The sequence below is a fragment of the Coffea arabica genome, chromosome 5e (genome assembly GCF_036785885.1).
Source record: "Coffea arabica cultivar ET-39 chromosome 5e, Coffea Arabica ET-39 HiFi, whole genome shotgun sequence".
NCBI classification, from domain to species: Eukaryota; Viridiplantae; Streptophyta; class Magnoliopsida; order Gentianales; family Rubiaceae; genus Coffea; species Coffea arabica.
In genome coordinates, this window is record NC_092318.1 from 1,971,828 (window position 1) to 1,993,807 (window position 21,980).

General features: G+C 36.1%; 2 protein-coding genes across 9 annotated transcripts; both read right to left on the reverse strand.

The window, feature by feature from the left end:
• Nucleotides 1-7,165: 7,165 nt before the first annotated feature.
• Nucleotides 7,166-14,361, reverse strand: LOC113722656 (uncharacterized). 7 transcript variants are annotated; one of them, XR_011814021.1, is made up of 8 exons: nt 10,737-11,079; nt 10,190-10,294; nt 9,873-9,963; nt 8,917-8,999; nt 8,250-8,337; nt 8,053-8,168; nt 7,619-7,726; nt 7,166-7,381 (listed from the first exon to the last, which is right to left on the reverse strand). XR_011814021.1 is itself a non-coding variant. In XM_072048263.1 (6 exons), the coding sequence occupies exons 1-5, from the start codon at nt 10,839-10,841 to the stop codon at nt 8,278-8,280; spliced, it is 444 nt and encodes a 147-aa protein (XP_071904364.1). In that variant the 5' UTR covers nt 10,842-11,078; the 3' UTR covers nt 7,166-8,168; nt 8,250-8,277. The 7 variants fall into 7 exon arrangements, 2 of the variants coding, with proteins under 2 accessions (XP_071904364.1, XP_071904365.1); XR_011814020.1 differs by having other exon boundaries at nt 7,166-7,726; XR_011814018.1 differs by having other exon boundaries at nt 7,619-8,168; nt 10,737-11,078.
• Nucleotides 14,362-14,923: 562 nt separating this feature from the next.
• Nucleotides 14,924-20,148, reverse strand: LOC113722735 (reticulon-like protein B8). 2 transcript variants are annotated; one of them, XM_072048265.1, is made up of 6 exons: nt 19,963-20,148; nt 17,916-18,109; nt 17,637-17,817; nt 17,407-17,548; nt 15,975-16,044; nt 14,924-15,357 (listed from the first exon to the last, which is right to left on the reverse strand). In XM_072048265.1, the coding sequence occupies exons 2-6, from the start codon at nt 18,097-18,099 to the stop codon at nt 15,188-15,190; spliced, it is 747 nt and encodes a 248-aa protein (XP_071904366.1). In that variant the 5' UTR covers nt 18,100-18,109; nt 19,963-20,148; the 3' UTR covers nt 14,924-15,187. The 2 variants fall into 2 exon arrangements, with proteins under 2 accessions (XP_071904366.1, XP_071904367.1); XM_072048266.1 differs by lacking the exon at nt 19,963-20,148 and adding an exon at nt 19,904-19,922.
• Nucleotides 20,149-21,980: the final 1,832 nt, after the last annotated feature.

Genomic DNA, 21,980 nt, shown 5'->3' on the forward strand with positions numbered 1-21,980 from the left:
CCTTATTAAGACCATAAAATCATCCTTGACCTAATGTTATGCTAGTATAAATTAGTATGAAATACGTCCCATTTCCAGTGTGTGTGTATGTGTATATATATATGTATGACGCCTTCTAGTATGTATATATATATATATATATATATATATATATATATGTATATGTACCTCTATCCCACTTCAAGCACAGCCAAGGTATCTCGTGTGTGTGTGTATATATATTGTTAGAATCCAAACGTGGAACAAACAACTATTGAGATATCAAGTACACAATAATTTAATGATAAAAAGCCACAAGCATGAAAGATAAACGACACACAATATTTAACGTGGTTCGCCTCCATCATTGAGCCTACGTCCACGGAGAGAAAACTCATTCTTTATTATGAGAGGAAAACCCTATACAAAAATACAACTTGAACTCAATCCCAACTCTTGTATACCATCTCTCATCTCTCAAGAACCCTCTCTCACCACCCATGTATAAGGTTACATGTCGTCTCTTGTGTGCCCTTGTGTGTCTCTTTGTAGTATGCCAAGACTTATAATTCTAATTTCTAGACTTATATAGAATAGGAAATAACTTCTAATCCTAAACAAAATAGAAAATTCCTTGGCTACTACTTCAAGTAACTAAAACTAATTAGCAAACTAGTTACTTCCACACAAAACAAGAATCTTACCTAAAAGAAATTAAGCCAATTTCCTAACAAATCTCAACCTTGGCAAAAATTTCTTTTAGCAACTATTTGCCTTCAATTACCAAATAATATGGTATCGAACTATACACCCGAATCAATACAGTCCTGGTACCAAATTGATTCAATCGGCAAAATGAACATGTGTAGTTACCCCGATGAACATGTGTAGTTATCTCGAGTCCAATCTCCAGTTGACTCGTGAGAAGGTGCCTCAATTCACTATCTCCCTTTGCAGGATTTCTTCTCACCACCACTTGCAATCCGGAATCCCCTTCTGTGAGTTCTAATCCTAACCATTGAAGCAACCAAGTGGTAAAATCACTATATTTCTTCCCACCCTCAGGACTGTCTCACCACGCGCGTGTGGTTTCCAAGACTCCACCTAACACGAAAAACTCGTATCTGTCAGAATCTTCTGGCGCATGAAATTAGATCTCTTTGTTCTTTGGGACACGTGCCACACCACCCAAAAACATAACCGAAATTTAAAAGCCACCGGGATAAAATATCAACCGTTGGAGTTGTGAGAAAGTCTCCACCGATTTATGTCCAAAATCAACATTGGACTCCACCTTTTCCTTGACCCTTGAATCACCTGTCTAGATTCACTGTCAAGTATCTCCATGTTTGTCGACTTTCCATCCTTCACCGTCAATGTTTCTTGTCAAGCAATTGAAACAAGGATATCACTCATTAAATTATTCAATTGGCAATAACTACCAATCTACTTGATCTCAATAGTTAACTAGGATCCAACCTTGAACAATCAAGCTCTTGATCCAACCATTTAATTTGTTGAGATTCAAGTGCTTGTGAGCAGCCCAATTTTGCAACCAAGCTCTAATACCACTTGTTAGGATCCAAGCGCGGAACAAATAACTATTGAGATATCAAGTACACAACAATTTAATGATAAACAAGCCACAAGCATAAAAGATAAACGACACACAATATTTAAAGTGGTTCGACTTCACCATTGAGCCTATGTCCACGGAGAGAAAACGTGTTCTTTATTATGAGAGGAAAACCCTATACAAGAATACAATTTGAACCCAATCCCAACCCTTGTATACTATCTCTCATCTTCCATGAACCCTCTCTTACCACCCATGTATAAGGCTACATGTCGCCTCTTGTGTGCCCTTATGTGTCTCTTTATAGTCTGCCAACCCACCTATTTATAGAGAATATTATTTGGCCAAAAACCCAAATAACAATAGGAATCCAATTCTAATTTCTAGACTTATATAGAATAGGAAATAACTTCTAATCCTAAACAAAATAGAAATTTCCTTGGCTACTATTTCAAGTAACTAAAACCAATTAGAAAACTAGTTACTTCCACACAAAACAAGAATTCTACCTAAAAGAAATTAATCCAATTTCCTAACATATATATATATATATATATACACATGACACCTTCTCCTTATGCATTATGACTTTGTTTTCATAAGAGCCTCTAACCTCTAACCTTGACATTACTTCATAAGGCACAAAAGTCGTACTGGAATGCAAAAGTGACGCTTCGAGTTTCTATCCACAGGCGGACATTTGTATTGATAATTTGATATGGATCACAAGGAATTTTACATGCCCCAAACTCGAGATATTGCATCCTTATTTATGCATGCCACACACGTAGCAAATGAAGAGCATGAGTTTTGTGGTGGTGTTTATTTGATGCATCTCGATTTTCCACTCATGAATTTGTCATTTTGTCTGCCAAAAACAAGATTCAAGTAACATATATATACACATGCCAAATGAAGATTACAAGTATTATGGTGGTAATTTATTTGATGCATCTCAATTCTTTACTCATACCTACAACCTACCCTATTCCTGAGACCTCTAACAGAACTAGATTTTTGCAGCTCCAATTTCTGTATATGTGAATGAATAACTTAATTGCAAAATTGTTCTGTATTATAAAGATAGGCAAAGTTGTCCCCCCGTAAGGAATAAAAATTTGTTCTGGCAGTTAACATTGGCATATTAATGGCCTTCATTAGTGCTACTGATTCTCCAAATTCATAACATACTCCTCCAGGTTCTTGTTTACAGCATGAAGTATTAGCATCACATTTCACTTTTTCTCCACATCCCAAATGCACTTTCCCTTGTCTTTCATGCTTGAAGTCATCAAGTTGGAACTTGAAACCCTATCTAGATCATCAACCGTAAATTTTTGTCAAATCAAATGAAGGTATTAGCCAAAGGCAAGAAGATCCCCTTTATAATTTTTCATGGAATTCATGAATGTTTTTAGTCGATGTTTGTTGTTGTTCATATGCAGAAATTCTGTCAATTTTCTCTAAACTGTGATTGGGCCAAAATGGGATAGATCTCAAAGCTATATGGTGCAATTTGTCCAAAGCTAAAGCTCGTGATGCAAATTGGAATTGGTAATTAAGTTATGGCATGCAAAGTGGGCTTAATCCAAAACTTAATCCCTATGCAAATCCACTGGCTGATGCAAGGCTGGGGAGGCAGCTGCTCCCCCAAGACTTTCAGAAATCCTTTAATAATCCTTATGTATATCCTTGTAGAAATCAGACTTTGCCCCCAAGATTTTGAAATCCTCCTATATCCCTCTATAATGTTAAAGGTTTCCACTTATATCATTGTAAATATTAGACTTTGCATCCCAATTTTTTATGCAAATGCAAGGGTGCCCCCCAGATGTACATCTTCACTAGTTTTGCGCTCCCCAAAAATCTGGACTTCTAGTTCGTCCTTGGTTGAAACTTTTATGCATTGTATTGTCCTATATCAATAAAATTCCAACCTACTTACCCAAGACAAAAATTTTTTTTTAAAAAAAAGTGTTAAATTCAGTTTCCCTTTAAAAGGAAAAAAACCGGAGTCTCAGGCTTGTAACCCGACTAGTTTCCGTTGCTAATTAGCTAATGTATTTAATTTGGGAAGAAACAAATCAAATGAGTGAGATTAAAGAGATTAGGATTTTATTAGCCTTTAATATTTCTGATTACATGCATGATAAATCTGGATTTTGGAATCAATCTGACACAAAGAAGAGTAAAGAAAATAAGAAATACAAGTATCGGAAATTTGGACTCTAGTTTGATTCGCAATAAAGAAAAAAACTAAGAGTCCAACAACATCAAAAACTAACTCACTCTCTCCCTTTACATCTAGCACAAAATACATACTACAAATATATGGTACTAGCATAATCTGCTGCATAAACACTTAATAGAGAATGTTTATGCACCACATTTCCCCTAGAACTTCTCGTAATTATGCTGCTGGTGCAACATATTTTCTTTCTGTTAACGATCACCATTCTAATTACAGAAAAATCAACTGTTCTTTTGGCTCGTGGGATTAGTCCAAAATGTACAACATTCTATGAAAATGAAGAGGAAGCAGACCAGCATAAGAAAGGAAAGGGGCAAAGATGTAGCTAAGTCAGGAAATTTGTACCACAGCAGATATTAGATTTAACAGTACTTTCTGTAAAGCATACCGATGCCTTCTAATAGTCATAGGAATTAAAGCAAGCACATGATATCAATTCTGTGGATTTTTTCCCCTCTTTAACTTAATGACGGTAAGACACACCCGGAAACTTTTTTTTTTTTTTTTTTTATCCATTCATAGCATGAGAAACACTCGATCCATTGTTTTCATCCCCTCCATTTACTGTATACATTTCAATTTTGGAATTTAACATAAACAGCTCACCAAAGTGCTAAGTTCAGTCTCCCTCAGAGGGGAAAAAAACCCTAAGTTTCAGGTTTGTTTTCCACTAAGTTCCTTACCTAACTAGTTTTTTTTTTTAATAAAAAAATGATAATTTCATTATAATATTTGCACTAATAGCAGCAAATACATTAAACGTGACTCAAGTAATTAGTTAATGTAGGTAATTTGACTAGAAACATTTTTGGTACACACAAGAAACAAATCAAATTAGTGAGCTAGGTTAAAGAGATTATGATTTTGTGTCTTTTCTTCTGATATCATGCCAGATAAATCTGGATCATCATAGAATCAATTTGTGCAAATAAGTCTATAATCTAGGCAAAAATACTGCACGAGTACTGTATATATGTTCTCTAGTAAAGAGTACTTTAGTAGCTTAGCCGTAGAGTCTGGATGCCATTTGAAATTTCTTGTAGGCTACTGAGCCTAATGTTGTTGAACAATGAAGAATGGAGAACTTAAAATTATGTTAATAAAATTTTAATATCTCAAAAGAAAGATTAAACCAACAAGCAAACACAGGAAAGGAGGTTGGTTTCAAGAAGGAAGAACTTAATGGAGTAATTAATAACATAAAACACACATCAGTAATTAAATCCAACAATATAATATTGTCTCATTACCAGTAGGAATGACAGGATACAGCCGGTAGGACTAACTGCTACCAAATACTATATAAGCCAACAAATTACGAAGTAATTTGTCCCCTTCCAAACTAAATGAAGAGAGTTAAAGAACATAGAAACTATCTCCCTCCCTCCCTCCCTTCATTTCCATCTAGCATAAGATTGATACTACAAATATGTGGTACTAAACATAATCTTCTCAATTAATACTCTGTAGAGAATATAAGTGCACCACATTTCCACCCGAAGATCTTGTAATTATGCTGCTGGTGCTACACCTCCGCCATCATCATCGTCGTCGTCGTCGTCACCATCCCCTTCGTTTGCTAAAATTATAACATTCCAATTATCGTCAAAAGCATCTTCCTTGACATCTAACTTGGTGGGAAAAACTTTCTTGCTCTTAACAATCACCATTCTAATTAGAGCAAAATCAACTTTTTTTTCTCTTGTGGGAATAATTTTTGCTTTTGTGGATCTCTCAAGCTAGGGGCACCTATTTATAGCTTAAAGAACAATGGCATTACAAACTTGAATCTTAGTCCGCACTATGTTTGCACTAGCTGTCGGTCTTAAATGTCTTCTTTTCCAGTATGATTTTGTTCCCTTGTAGAGATATTATTGTAGAATCCAATATGGTGTCCAGAATGAAAGTGAAAAGAAGAAAAAGGGCTGACCTGGTGAACTTAGTCTCCATACATTTTTCCTAAATGGCACGAGAGGTCCCCATGCATGGGGGGAACTCATGCAAACTGGCTGCTTAACACATCCCACACGTGGTTGCACAAGTTTAGGCACACTCTTAGGTTGCATTTTCACGTGCAAGATAATGTGGCACTCACTGGCCAAAAAGGCAGGTTAAAGAGTTGAAGAATTTGACAATGTTGGATCTTTTTACTGATGATGCCCTTTGAAAACAAAGGTAGGTGGAGGCTTAAGGATTTGATTAGTCAAAAGGTGTAGTTCCTTCGTCAATTTCATGTGACATGGAAGATTTTCACTTCATATATGTAAATTCATTTGAAAGTGGCATTATTGAACACCTCTTTTAAGTTGCAGTCTGAGGAATGGAATGAATTAGAATGAATTTCAACAATTTTCTGAGATATAATGTGGGTTGAGAGTCTTCAGAATTTCATAATTTAGAGAAATAAGGTTCTCGACTGAGCTGATGGCTGCAAAATAAAATTGCAACCACATCTGAAAATGATTCCTAGGCTTGCTGCTAGATGGCAGATTTGTACCTTGAACATGCCATTATGTTGGACTTGTTATGTCACCTTTGTTTTGATGTCTTTAAGTCAAAGTCTAAAAAGCACGCGAAAGAAGCAAGAATATCAAACACAGCCAAAGACCAACACTCGAGCATCTTCAATCTTTTCTTGATGTGTTTGACACGGAAGCGTAATCCAAAAAAAGAAGTGTTAAATGAACACTCTTGAGCATAGTTATTAACTTTGGCCTCGAGCTCAACTCGAAGAGGTGATCGAGTCACCAGATCACTAATTCAATTGCGAGTTGCACAATAGTTATATTATATAATATAATAATATATTTTAAATTATAAAAATAATAAAATTGTTGAGTTGGTGGTTCAATCGACGATTTTTTTCCAATTCACCAATTGAATTTATGGGTCGTTATTTGGTCAACGGATTTGTTACTTAATTGGTTTAATTAACAACCTAACCCGATCATGTGGTCGGCTCACTGGATTGATCGTTTCGATCATTGGGCCAAGCCGGGTTTTTCAACTATGCTCTTGAGAAAAACAATCAAGATTCACGAACCCTTGATTTTCTCGTGAACAATTGAAAAACTTTCAAACAAAAATATGTTTTATAAGTGAATTGTCTAATAAGAATAGTCAATCTGTTTAATAAAACTGAAATTTGAAATCTAAAGTTTTGAATTCATTAAATTACTAAATTGTTAAATACTAAATCTGATACATTTCACTATATGTCATATTAAGTTATAAATAAACAACTTTTCACTTATGTTTGGGAGCAAATGTTATCTAAAAAATTCAATGTTATTTAATTTATTTAGATGTTCTAGTTTTTTGTTATCAAACATATCCAAACATCTTAAGATTTGAATCCATTAAAGTTAAGTAATGAATTGAATTATCAAACAGGATTTAAATATGCCTATTTTATAGTTTACACAGCCTTAACAAAATGTAAAATGAACTGAAAGTTACGAAACCATCCGCCATTAGATCCAGGCATGGATCCAGTACTCAAGAGAACCTGATCTTGGGCCCGATTCAGTTGCGTCATTTATCTGTCAAACGGCGCTGGATCCACCTCAAGTATGCTTGGAATTGGATCCCAAAAACCCAAAAAAAAAAAAAAATAAATAAAAACAGGGATCTCTGACATTACAATCACTTTTTCCTGTTTATTCTATTTTATTTCATTTTTTGCTCATGCCTCGTAAAGTTGATTTGCATAACTAGAATGCATCGTCGAGGCGCAGATTGCATACCAAACGTCATATTTGAGCTTAATCTGATTTCAAAAGTATATCAAAAGTACTATTTTTCTTTCTCACCTTAATCTGATTTCTTCCCATATATGAGCTTCTTCGTCAGGCTGTTGTCCAGGCGCAGATTGTATACCAAACTTTCGCCTCAGGTTCTTGATGGTGTTCAGCTACGTACTAAGATTCCAAACAAGAGACTACTATTACAAGTTGGATTTTTTCCAAAATTGAAGCCATTCCTTCCTAGGCAGCCTTTGTCAGTTGATTATACATACTGCTTGCACCTTAACATTTTAATTAGTTAATTGAGAATTCTAATGTCTAGCAAGCCTGACTTCTTCCCATGTATGAGCTTCTTCATCAGGCTGTTGTCTAGACAGAGATCAAACTTTTGTCTCAGGTTCTTGATGGTGCAAGCTACCTACCTAGGTCTTTCTGTGTTTTTCTCATCCATCAGCATCCCCAAGTTTTAGTTTGCTAATTGGCTTCTTCAAAGCACTAACCTGATCAGCTTGTTGTCCACATTGTATGGAAAGGCCTCACTGGATGCAACTCAGCTGGCAGTTCGAGCGCAAGTAGTTCCTGTTTCCCACCTTTGTAGTTCAAGCGCAATTAGTTCCTGTTTCCCACGACAAACTTCATCACTTCCTAAAGAGAAAATGAAAACAACCTCCGAAAGAATAGAGGACACAATACTTGCCTAGTCTTTGGGTCGGCCTCGTCTTGCCTCAGGCTCCATCATGAAGCAGGTTCATGAGGCCACCTTGTCCTTGAAGACCTAGATAGACCTGCATGACACAGTGAATTGAATGTTCTACTCATGTAGAAAGGAACTACGAGCAAAGAATTAGAAACATTTACTTTGCTACAGCAAAAGGAATGAAAATGGAATTGTAGAAAACACAAATAAGGAATGTCTATTCACATAAAACTGTAAAACTTTGTTTCAGGAGTTTGTCCCCTCTATTTTATGGTTAGGCAAACTTTATGACCAGTACAACGGCAACAGCTCACATCTTCTTGTTTTTTTTCACTCCCTGGGAATTCTAAAACAAGTAGGTAAAGAATGAACTATGACCTAAATCTTCAAAAAGCTACTCCAAACTCTCCTGTTACATAACATGTCTGACCTCTTGTCAGGGTCATTCAAAATTATAGTTTGGAAATTACACAATTCCCACATCCAAATGCCCCCAAGACCTAAGTGTTTGGTCAACAAAATAATTTTTCTATGACAGCATTCCATTATTATATCTTATGTCTGTTAGAAAAAAGTACAGAAGTCATATACCAAAGGGTTAAGCAACATAAATACATGGCAATATTCAACAAATTCACACCTTCGGTCGTAAAAGAAATAGAGATACCTCTTGACACGTGTAACAAGAATACCAGCTACCAGAAGCCAAGTCTATTTTTCTACCACGTTCTTCCACGCAAGCTTCATGATCTGTCAAGTCAAAGTAATCATGTTTCAAATTTTATTACTGATAAATTAAGGATCTACAAGCAACAAAATGGAATCAAAGATAGTATAACCATGTAGTTTACTCCATAGCTCCCAAACAACAACAAAATGGAATCAAAGATAATATAATCACGTAGCTTACTCCATAGCTCCCAAACAACAAGAGCAAAATAAATGAAAATTTTCACATGATTGAATAAAAAAATAAAATCTTTCAGGTTTGTGATTTACAAAATATATGCAACTGTAGGATCACCTCAACATCATGGCAGATGGATTATACATAAGCAACAAAAATGAAAATCATGCTTATTTCGTTCATTCTGATAGGAGTTGATGCAAGAATTAAGCCTGTTTACTATTTCAACCAAGTTGGAATAGCAGATACATATCCAAATCCAAATCCAAATTAGGTCACACCTGGGTTTCTAGACCCATTTTTTATGGGTTTTTAACACAGTTATAACTGCTTCCATACACGAAATTTGTATGAACAAATTAGACTTTTAATTCAGAATATAAAATTATATAATATGTTTAACATTCATGATTAGGCTATTTATGGTATGTATATGGTCCAAATCAATGGACAAATACAAGAGTATGATTAGATATGGATCCAAATTAATCGGCACAAGAAGATCGATTTACGACTTAACCAAGCCAGAACATCCTGGGTCTTTTCTAGACCAAGACAAAGGAAGTAGCTACAAGTTCCATCTGAGTTTGACAACTATTTCATCTTGTATTCTAGCCCGACACACAATAAACTTTCCCACTCTCCACCCAGTTTTTAGGCCATTAAAGGTATCCTTACATCTAAAGCATCTGTAAATGTTTAGTGGAGAACTTTACACTGGCTGTAGATTTGGGAGCACTTCAATGTGCCAAGAGGTGGTAATGCTTCTTTTTTGTCCACTCTGTAGCTGTAGATCTGGCAAATGCACTGTCGGCAATACCAATTTCCATAAGGTAATACCGGAAAAGACAAAGAAATGAATTAAAATTAGTACCTAAGGCCGACAGTTCTCCGAAAAAGCAATAATCTCCTAAAAGAAATGAAGCAAAGAGCAAACAAAGAGGTTGAACAGGAAAAAAGTTTATCAAACCCTGACGGACAAAACGGCAATGAATCTGGTAGATCATTAATTCGATGATGGATTGAAACTAACTTCTTTATTTTTGATGAGCAACACATAGTTATATCCTTCCTTTTCTTCTTCTTCATCTTTCTTCTTCTTTCTTTTGTCCTGTCCGCAAGAAGCATTTTCGCCTCCCTGCGACCAAGAGAACAATCACCCTCTGCTTACGGAAAAGATTGATCTATATATAAAGGCAAACCCTACAGCAAACTCCAGGAGATTACCACCAAAAATTGGCTTATTTACAAAATTGACACATTTATGTATTTGGATTCTGTCTTGGCGCACATGCTTACCAGCACTAAATGCATTCACACTCGCCTACCGCTCCAACATTTGGACATAAACTCACTCTATTTTCATTAATTTCAGAGGGAATTGGATGGTTGTCGGGTAAAACTGTCCCAACCAATATACGCTAAGGATTTTGCCAACAGGGAAAATTTTGAAATGTACAGATCATAGCACGCCACTTAACTCTGACATAACTGACATTTACAGGTCCACAACAACAGTAAATGAGTATAAAGTGTACAAGTAGGTTTCAAAGCATTACAACTTGTTCAAGAAGCATTACATCGTTCAGGAATGGATGCACCATCATGGTTGTATTGACAACTGTTACTGCCCCTTCTCCCACCAAATTCCTCAATATTCTGCAATTGCATTCTTCTAGATTCATTTTACTAAGAAAATTTTAGAAAATTTGGTTTCCTAGGGTTAGTGGGCTGATGGTACCCTGTAGACCAGAGATCTTCATATTCCAGCAACACCTGTAAAATCCCAATTTACATTTGCCTACTCTCAATTGGTTCCAACAACAAAAGTGAGGACTCATTAAACATGAAAATTCTAGCTCCCACCTTTCATCTAAATGACCAACTAAATTCTGAAATAAGGCAAGTATAAGACTGCTTGACAAATCATTTAAAAGGTCAAATAACATTTTTGCATTGAGTATTTCCACATTGTCAGCAACTACTCTGATAGACCAAGGATGTAACTTCTCCAATCTTGTGAACCAACATTTGGAAATTCAAGAAACCAAATTCCTAAGTGGAGATGTAATGCAGAAAGATATCTCACATTCAACAATAGAAAGCAACCTCAAATCTGTTCTCTAGTATGACACTGCTCAGAATACTAATTATATGTTACAAAACGATCCAAAGGAAAAAATATTGGAAAATCTGATTCAGAATACGAATAGTGGCATCTAATACTTCCTTTCACTCAGGAAATGTATCTGGTAATTACAGGATAGGGAAATATTTTTTTGGAAAGGAGCTTCAATGATGACATCTACTGCCATGATCAAAATCCATCTGGTTGTAGGTCGACAAAAATATACAACTGATATTGTATTATCATCGCTTTCATGTGATTAATCTACAATTAGAAAGAAATATCAGCAACAAACACATACAAATAAAGCAAGCTGATCCAAAAGTGAATGCTGATATTTCTTTGCATTATTTGTATGTCTTTAAAGGAAAGAAATAGAATATAGTAGTCAAAAGTGAATGCTGCACAAACTCAAAGACCTGTGGAAAACACATTTTCAAAACGGATATAATGTGTAGAATTCAAAATTGATTCTACCTAGTCCGCTAGTTTTTTCAGAATATCTATTCTATGTTGAAGAACTTTTTTGAGTTTGCATAAAGTTCAGAAGCCTCCTGTAAGAAAGTAATGACTTATGCAGAAAATAGTTGAAGGCGGACAAACTCAGTCCAATTGCATATGCAACACTGGCTGAAATGCCCAATTAACTTAACCACTTCTGAAGGACTAGCTGCATTTAAGATTTTTCATGGAGTCAGGACCATCTACTGACAACCTTTATGTATTCCCATTCATATCAGGATAATTCCCCATTGAAAAAGTGAAATCTTCAAAACCACATCCTTTCTGAGCAAAATCCTGCTTTGCTACCAAGACCCTCTTGAGTCATTACTGCTAAAACCCGGCTGTTTGGATAAGAGTTGTAATGGCAAGTGAATTGTTGGAATCACTCTTTTTTCTCTCCCATACAAATAGGTTAAAAAGGCTAAATTCTATCTAACATGAATAAATTATAACCCTGATGGATCAGTTTCTGACCACTAAAAGAGAAGCTTCATCTACCACAATCCAACTTTGAACAGCATGCAGTAATTGTCCAGCAATAAGAATGCACAACTATAAGACACTGTAAACAGTAGCATAGCTGTGCAAAATTGCAAACTTTCATTAGCTTTATTATTCTCCTGATTACACAAATTTTTCAACAAAACTGTCTAGTTATCTTGTTTCCATACTGGAAAATTGCCATAAGATTGCACATGTAATTTTCAGTATAAAGAGAGGAAAAAACAGAAAAGAGAATGTAGACAATTTCCAGTATATTTTGAAGATAGCAGTAGAAGCACTCCAATGTAGAAAGAAACCAAATCATTCCACTAGAGAAGGAACAAAAAGACGTTCCCAAGATCTGATTATCCAAAATGTAGACAGTACAAATACAATGGATTTTTAGACAGTGTATGTATTAAGCAACACGCAAACGTTTTTATCTTCATGTGTCTCCCTTAACATGTGAGAGTGCATGCATGCATGAAAGTGTGTGAGTGCATGCACGAGAGAGAGAGATAGAGAGAGCTCAATCCTTAGAAGGAAAGAGAACCAAAGTACCAGAAATTAACCTACTCAACTAGAGTACCAAGAACAAAATGCAGCTGATTAAATTCAATTTGATGATCCAGATGTACAAATCTAGAGATATAGTTGACAGATTAGACTTATGCACATATATACACTGCCAGAGAGAAAAGGAATCTACAAAATGCATTTCTATGCAATCTAAGAAAAAAATCCCCCAACTCTCACAAATCTGTAACACAAACATGCAACTACATTCCAAGCATATAAATTGAAGATCCACAACTCTAAATTTCCATCAAAGCATAAAAATAAGGTAATCCCGCCTTAAACTATCAGAATAACTGATGAGTGACTAGTTTATTGAGATTCATAGAAACATTTCAGAATTACTGAAGGCATCTAACAGCCTTTTTCATTCACAAGTTGAAAGACAATAACAAAAAGTAACTTAACTACTTGGACTGACTCCAATAGCAAACTTCAGCTGTCATTTCCAAATGACCATAGGTACAACATCACAATAAATCACTACTCAGTTCCACTATCTGATCACACAACCTCGAATTCTATTAGTACATAATAACTCAGCTATCCAACGTAAAACATTTTACTCATTTATCATAACCCCCCCCCCCCCCCACCCCAAAAAAAAAAAAAAATTGCAATTCAAATTATCTCAATGGCTTAATTATGTTCTCCATCACAATAAATCTCGAGTATGTGACAGGACTAGGAAGAACAACCCCTTTGGTTCCAAAAAAGAAACTATTCAAAAATTAAAAAAAAAATCCATTCAATACAACTAAGAGCCTACATATGAAAGAAGGCTACAATAAGCAAGTAGTATACACCTCAACTATCATCGAATAATCATATGCACCAACATTACACACATTGACGTTAATTTGTGTGTGGCAGAGAGAGAAAAAACAGAAGAAAATTAATGATACAAGAAAATCAACAAATTATACCACTGATTATCTTGCTGAACAGAGCGAAACCAAGCCTGGTCAGGCAGGGGGCCAATTGGGCAGATCCAAACCCGGTTGAAATCCCCTAAAGCCCATAACTTTACTCCTTTATTGCGCTCCAGCTGAATTCCCATCAGCCCCATTGTTAGCTTCTTATTAGTGCTACTGCTAGTACTGAAACTGGTTGTTCCATCCAAGGCAACAAAATACTGAACTGGGCTTAAGACAACCACATTGATATCCAAAACCCTTCTTGCAAATTAAAATAAAACCCAGAAAAGAAGAGATCTTCAGGGCCGCTGATGAAGGCTGAACAGCAGAGAATTTCGGAAACCAAGCCATAGCCAAAAAGTTGGTATTTTTATGGGAAGAAATGAACTTTCTCCGTATTTAACATGACATGAATTGTGATCAAAGCTGAGATTTCAAGCTGGATTCTTGGTGGAATTTCTCTTAAGGTTTTGAAAAGCCTGGAAATTTGTTTTCTTGCAGCAAGCACAATAGATACAAGTATGAGAGGGAAAGACCTGTCTGTCACTGCGTGTGTTTCTTGGCGTGTTTGTGTGTTAGTTGGTGTGTGATGATTAGCAAAGGGTTAATTAAGGATGTTTTCGGATTGGTCGTTAATGTTAGTTGAACCCCCTAATCCATACCCGGATCCGAAAATATTACCCGGTCATGGTTTTAATTTTCTAAAAAATGGTTATGTGAAGCCTTTATAAGTTTTTATAAACATTCACTTTTTGGTTATTAGTTATTACTAAAAAAAAACTAATAATTATTATTTATGCATACACTCCTTAAATACTTCTTAGAGCATAAGTCTTATGTCATTTACACGTTAAAATATCAAAAATTAAACGTACTACGTTCTAATATCTTCTGTCATTTCCGCGCCTCGTTTCTTAAATTCCCCCCCCCCCCTCCTCCTCTCTACTTAAAAAATTTAAAAACAAATAGATTACCTTTGCTAGTTGAGTTTTATAAATGTATAATTTGGAAAATGAAAGACAATAATGCATTTGCTTTTCAAAAATACACCAATCAAGGGGATGCCTAATTTCATCAACTAGACAAGCCTATCACATTTAATCTATAGCCATTACAACCTTATCTTAAAAAAAAAAAGATAAAAAACTATACCAAAATCTGTCACACTATAAAACATTCCAATTCCATTATTTGTGTATTTACTGTCAATTCCAAATTCAGCCAAACATCAGAATGTCTAGTTACAAGATGATTGACTTCAATGAAACAGTTCAGTACCATTTTTTGAGGGTGAATTCAAGCAAAGCAACTAATGCAAGGTACAGATGCTACATTCTCTACAAAGATACAACATTGAGTTCAAGTTGGCAATCAATTGTGTACATAAGTTGCTGCATCTGTCTGTCTGCAGAATAGATGTAATCTATTCATGCTTCTTCCCCTTGAAACTTGCCCTCGAAATTCTGCTAAGGAAGCCAGTATCCATCTTTCGATAACGGCCTTGTAGCTGTTCGAGGGCATTATGTACGAAGCCATCAATCTCATCTTCATACTTCTCATACACAACTGGTAGCGTGTGGGCACCAACAAAGCCTTCAAGACAGGGTTTTGCATCAGATGGTAAATCAAGAGTAAGAATCTATCTGCAGGAGGAGCTAACCGAAGAAATAGATCAAATTTTTCTAAGCGATAAAGAAAACTTTTACCACGTAAAACTCATACCCCACATAACAAATGCATGAATAGCATTTCATCAATTCACATCCTACCCCAACCCCTGCTATCCCTTCTCCACATGTTCGATCCAGGGATTCGATGCTATAAAGCAGGGCATCTTTTACACAGGAATCTTAAATTACTTAGAATAACAAGATAATATCTCTGAACTTCAGCATAATCTGATTAGCCAAAAAAAACATATTAACTCCTTCTTGATCGTGTTTCTAAAGAAGAAAATTGTAGCTTTGCCCGTTTCTTTTGCTGATGCCACAGATTTCTATTCCTTGTAGCCAAGATATTTAAGTTGACCGAATTTGAACTTGGGGTGCAAAATGAAGGATTGCTGATTTCTTATCAACAAATAAATAAAAGATGGCCAGTGCATGAAGACACACCAACATGCCATGTATGTAGCAACCAACAAGGTGTCAGTGAAGTCAACACCAAATAAACTGATAAAGTCACAAGTTCAAAAAATAGAGATCCCTTACCTATAAACAGAATAGTCATGAAGTTGCACCAGCTTGAAATCACAGCAACAGCAAATAAGCTCAGTATAACCTAAAATGAAGGAAAACTACTGACTTTTAGTTGCCTAAAAGAAGTATCAGTTAAAAACAGGGCTACTACGACCTAAACTCATAAAGAAAGAGACATAAAGATTTCTTACAGCAGTGCATCTGATATAGTGCTACAAGACCAAGTTACAAAAACCTTAAATCCCAGAGAAAATAAACTGCAGATCAGTATTATAGAGATTGACAAATGATGTAGAATTGGAAAACCAACAGAAGAATATAGGAAGCAGAAAAGACCAGTCAACCAGCAAATTTTTCAAGATCATAGCAGCAGGAATAACATTATAATGGTTTATTGAAAAGGAAGTAAAACATCCTGACTCAGCTCCTGTCTGCTGCGCATGTCCCAGTGTGAAGCATGTGTAGCTTTTTATTTCACACAAATAAACAATGGAGTTATATCATACACTGCCTTTAGATTTTATATTTATCTGATACAACAATCATCATTCACATAAATTATATCTATCTTTAGGAGTTCCAGGAAATGCAAAGCAGCAAATTTCACGCTTAACTAGAAGGTGAGCGACATACAGTGGTCCTACAAGGCAGGGACAGGTTAGGTTATGGACTAAAAGTCTGAGCCAACGGTAAATGAAACAGTATACAGAACCTGGCCATAGGGGATTGCGTCCACAGTGGATGAACTTTCAAATAGGCTCTGAGTGCCAAAAGTGGATACAGTGTCAAAATGGCAGTCACCCACAGGCCCGAACTTTTTGAGTGCAGCAATTAGAAGGTTACAAACATTCTCAAAGCTTTTTGAAATTGAAATATGTTTTCCCTATTATCTTATTACCATGCCCCTAACTAGGAAACTGAACTTCCGAATGACTAGCATTCTTCAAAATCCCTCTTAGTCATCAACCTCCTGATTCACAATAAGTAGGTTCTTACAGAAAAGAGATAAAGTGATAGGAAATGATTCTTGGCATTAAACCTACCCAACTTTGCTATAGTAGGCTCCTCAACTCTTTACTGGACAATTTACCCACACACCAAAGACTTGCTAGACCTTATATTGTTGCTCAGCCACAATCTATTCTTTGGATCACTGGTAATGTATGAGTAGTTTTGGTTGCACGCAGAAATTTAAGTTTCATAACAGATCCTCATAGCCAGAGGGATGAGCTACCTGGAGTGTCGGATAATCAACCGAAGCTTGAAGAAAATTGTAATGGTATTGAAGAGAGAAGAACACATTAAACTTATTCAGTTTTTAAGAAGTCCTGACATGGAATGTCAGTGAAAGTTCATGCATGAATTGTTTATGACCTCAATAAATGGTCAATATGTTCAAAAGAGCATATATGTAGAGGAAAGATAATGACAATATGTTTCTTACCATCAGAAACTGCTTGATGTCTCCTCCACATGCAGTGTCCTGAAGGAAGCCCAGACCCTGGTTGACCTGAATACTTGTGGTCTTAGCAACATTGACAAAAAGCTCCTCAGGCAGAACAAAGCGTGGGACTTCAGATCGAGATCTATTGCCATTAAAACTCCAAGGTATTAGCATAGAGAATCAGAGTGATGAAAGAAAAAAGTTTAGAGTAGTCTAAACAGAAAGAATACTTGTTTAAAACGCCTGAAGCATTTGACCAAACAAACTGAGCAACCATGACAAAAATCAGGGCAAAGCATATCAAAGAGAGAAAATGGTAGTTGAGCCATTCAAAAAGCACCCAAACAGCTGTAGCACCAGCAAGAACACCAGCTGAGATCTTCTTATTTCTCCACAACAGGACATCAGCAGCTATACACACAGGTTAACAAGAGATGAGATGTAAAATTGTCTCTACAGATATCATTGTAACACGATATAAACAGAAAGAACTGTTAGATCACACTTACATTTCCCACCCCCTAAAAGATGATGAACTGGTTTCTGGCGCCCAAACAATCTGTTTAACTGAGAAGAGACTGAGCTTGATTTCTGCTCCTCAAAAAATGACACAGATTTATGTTTGGACACACCATCGGAAAGTGTTTCCATGACATTGCTGATAAGATCCTCAGCTGATATTCCCTCAGGCATCTTTAAAATGCTGCAAGAAATGAATAAAGAAACATCATGAGAAGAACATACTTCAATAAACATCACAGCAAGCAAAAAACAAGATAGCAGACAAAACAATAATGTCAGCTAATTAAGTGTAGAAATCCTAATGTAATAGGAAAATTTGTCAGCAAACAAGGTTGGTAAATTATAAGACAAAGGATGACAGCGCAAGTTAATTGATTCAAGGGTTCTGAAGCAATATAACAGTAGTCACCAACAATTCCTAGTTCATCACCAAGGCTGAATAAGGTATAGTTTGTAAAAGGGAAAGTTATATCATAGCTTTGTGCATAGGAATGGCACAAGTCAAAAATACATTGTAGGGAACAGGGACTGCTTTAAAACCAATATTAAAAGACATGCAAGAAACTTGTAAACGAGCCACTGGAATTAACATTTTGGAGTATCATGGAAATGGTTTGCTCACCCTTCATATGCCAAGTTTTCAACCTGCAAGCCTGCTAACCAACCCATATGATTTATTGGCAGCAAACTTACACGTGTGGAACTGGTGCATTCCAGTTCCAGAAAAGCATAGGCTCCAAAAGCCAGTAAAACCAAAGGAACTGAAACTCAAAGGACTAGTAAAGGTGTTGGCTGTTCTTTTACTTCACATCTAGCTGAAAAGATAGCCAACTAGACATTTTGGCATACGAGACATGGTTATTTCATCTAATTTCAATAGCAATTTTGCACTTCAAACAGTTGGTATAATCAGAAAGCCATACCAAAACATGCTTCCATGTCAAACTTAGCCATTAACAGTGAAAGAAATGCAATTATCCAGCTTTTATAAAAGCTGCTGATAACCTTAAAGAGTTTACTACTTTTAACTTAGAAGGAGTAGTCCACTGTGCTTCTAAACCAAACTGCACCAGTACTTGGATTAAATGCGAGACAGAACATGGTATACACGTGTGCAACCTATTTACGAGGCATACAATGAGAAAAAACTGAATGTATTCAACACAACCTATTTAGGAGACATAAAACATGAAAAAACTGAATATGGAGACAGACTTACTTAACAGAACCTTAAGGGAACCTCTTGGAATTGCAAGGGCAATTTATGTACACCGTTCACATTTTAATTCGGTTTTCTATGGATAGTAGAAATTCAGACTAATTATATGCCCAAACTTCAATGCACAAGAAAAACAAAAATGCAGTCCTTGAGCATTTTAAAGGTTAAAAATGAAGTATCACTAAACTTTTAATCCTATATATTTCAAAGGCCACTCCCCTAGTTCAACTAACACTTCCCAGCACCGACAATTACTTAAGCATAGACCACGCACTCATATTGGTATCTTCCTAGCTTAAAAACAAGCACTTAGAAGAGGAAACTCCATAAAGAAGCCTACTAATTCTACAAAGAACTATTCCTTTTGTTCTTATCTTGAATACACAATTAAAACCTATTAATTAAAAGGCAATAAACTTAGAAAAGGGGGCTAATAGAAAGATATCAACTTTCTGAACAAAGTTTTCACGATTACTTGAAAAGTGGCTTTTTGGGACAATTAAATTGCAGAAATACTTTATCCAAAGTATTATACCACAAAGAAAACTCAAAACAGGACAAAAGAAGTCCCAGATAAGACCACTCTCAAATCATCACATTTACACCAAAAGAATGAGAACAAAAAATTGCAAAATTTACCAAAAACACAAAACAAAAAAAGGCCATCCCACATCATAAAAAACCAGTCTCCATTAAAGAATCACTACTAGTATGAACCAATATAAAGACAACCCAGAAACCAAATGTTAATCATACCAATTAAATTAACAAGTTGAGTCCAGAACACCAAGAAATTGGAGGTCAAGAAAATTAACCTGCAAGAAGATTACAAGACAAATGGACTGTAGACAACCCAAAGCCACAAGAGTAGAAGTTGTTGCAGTCTGTTTGAGCGTGTGTAGTGCGCGAGAGAAAGAGAGAGGGAAGGGGGCCTAAATAGCGTGACAGCAATCAATATTTGGAAAATAGTTTGAAGTGTCGAGAGTTGAGACGACGAAGAGGAGGATCAATGAACGACGGAATCAAAGAAATATCAACTGATTGACCGAGTGGTCGATGTAGGGGCAAAACGGTAATTTCACAGAAGCGCTCTTCAACTACTAGTCCAAAATGATTCCATGTGGACAACGTGGGTCAGCGTCAGAGATAATGTCAGAGATGAATGGCTGCAATGGCTATAATTAATTGCTGTAATTAATTTTTTGATTAGTGCTAATCAGCCTGCGCTTTGGGAAATGGAGTGCCACTACTAACTTTTCAAAAATAAGCCACGTTGGGTTCATTGCTGAAATACGTTCACGCAGCCAACAAAGTTCATTTTTTTTTTTCATGATCTGCAATTAATTAACCTGCATAGTTAATAATGACAGTTAGAGCAAAACACGAAAAGTTAAAAAAAATATGAAAAGTCTAAACTCCAAACATGGACATTACTTGGTCAGCACTAAGGGAATCAATAGTTTTTCTATAAAACTTAAACGATAATATCTACTCATCTTTGGTGCAATTACCATTAGTCATCTTTGGAAATATTTGTTTGTTTTCCAAAAAAAAAATTGTTACATTTTGTAGACAATGAAATTTTAATTAAATTCTAAAAATTACCATTGGTCTATTAAATATTTTCATCCAATCGGATATTGCCATATATCATGTACACTTGGAAAGTTTGGTTATTAAATAGCCAATTATATTCCTCCACGTGTCAAGGTGAGGTGTTCCAAATCAATTCAAATTGCAGGGGTATCTCCACCAACCAAATCACATCATATCACATGTTTATCGGATAAATATCTAAATATTTATTTCTTATTAAAGGGATAATATTTAGAGTTGTTTTATCCAAATATATCTCTTATATACTGCAATGGCCTGACCAGTCAAACGGCGCCACGTCACGTGTCCCCACGGGTTTGGCCAATCAAGGGATTACTTATCTCTTTATTAATAAATATAAAATGAAGAGATAATATTTGGCTAGCACAGTCCTAATATGACTGCACGTCTTGCAAGACAAGTAAGTGGTATGCAGGTCTTCAACCTCTACCCCTTGCCACAGCTATAAATAGGGGTCTTTCAACCAAATCAAAGACACACACAAAAAAAATACACAGAGGGACTTCAAAGAGCATCATATACGCTCAAAGCATTGAAGCTCCAAGCTACAAAGGTTCGGCTCTTCAAGCTCTCCAAGTCTCCCAGATATCAAGACTTGAGTTTTCAAATATCTTCTAAAGTTCTTCAAATCTTCTATATCAAGATTTGAAGGAATCGGTGGTGGATCCAAAAACAAGCTGCGAAGCCCTTGGATTGGTGTTCGAGGAGAAGAATCGAGGGAAACTCTCCACAAGTTCGAGAAAACCCCAGAGATTGTACCTATATACTTTTCTAAATTTATATATCATATATTTGTCGTGTATTTTTCTTGTCGTTTTGCAGACTTGAAATTTTATCGCGTACAAATTTTTGGCACGCCCGGTGGGACCTCTCTGCCTTCCATCTCTTCTCCTCGAATATTCAACTACGTCTATCACCAATGGCACCAAAGAGCAACAAAATCGTGATTGCACGTTCCAAGGCTACTGATGCTAAGCCTGTTCAGGAAGCTGCGCACGTTGCCACCAATACCCGCGTTATTGGCCCCGTGACAAGGAGTATGACGAGAGCCTCCACCCAAAGTAGCATGGAACTCTCGGCGCCAACTCCCGTTTTCGGGTCAACATCACAAATGAGCTGTTCCTCCACGATGGGGGTCCAAGACGTTTTCACCTCGATTGAGAAGGCTCTTGCCATGCTCGAATTTGGATCCGAACCCAAATTTTATAAGCATGAC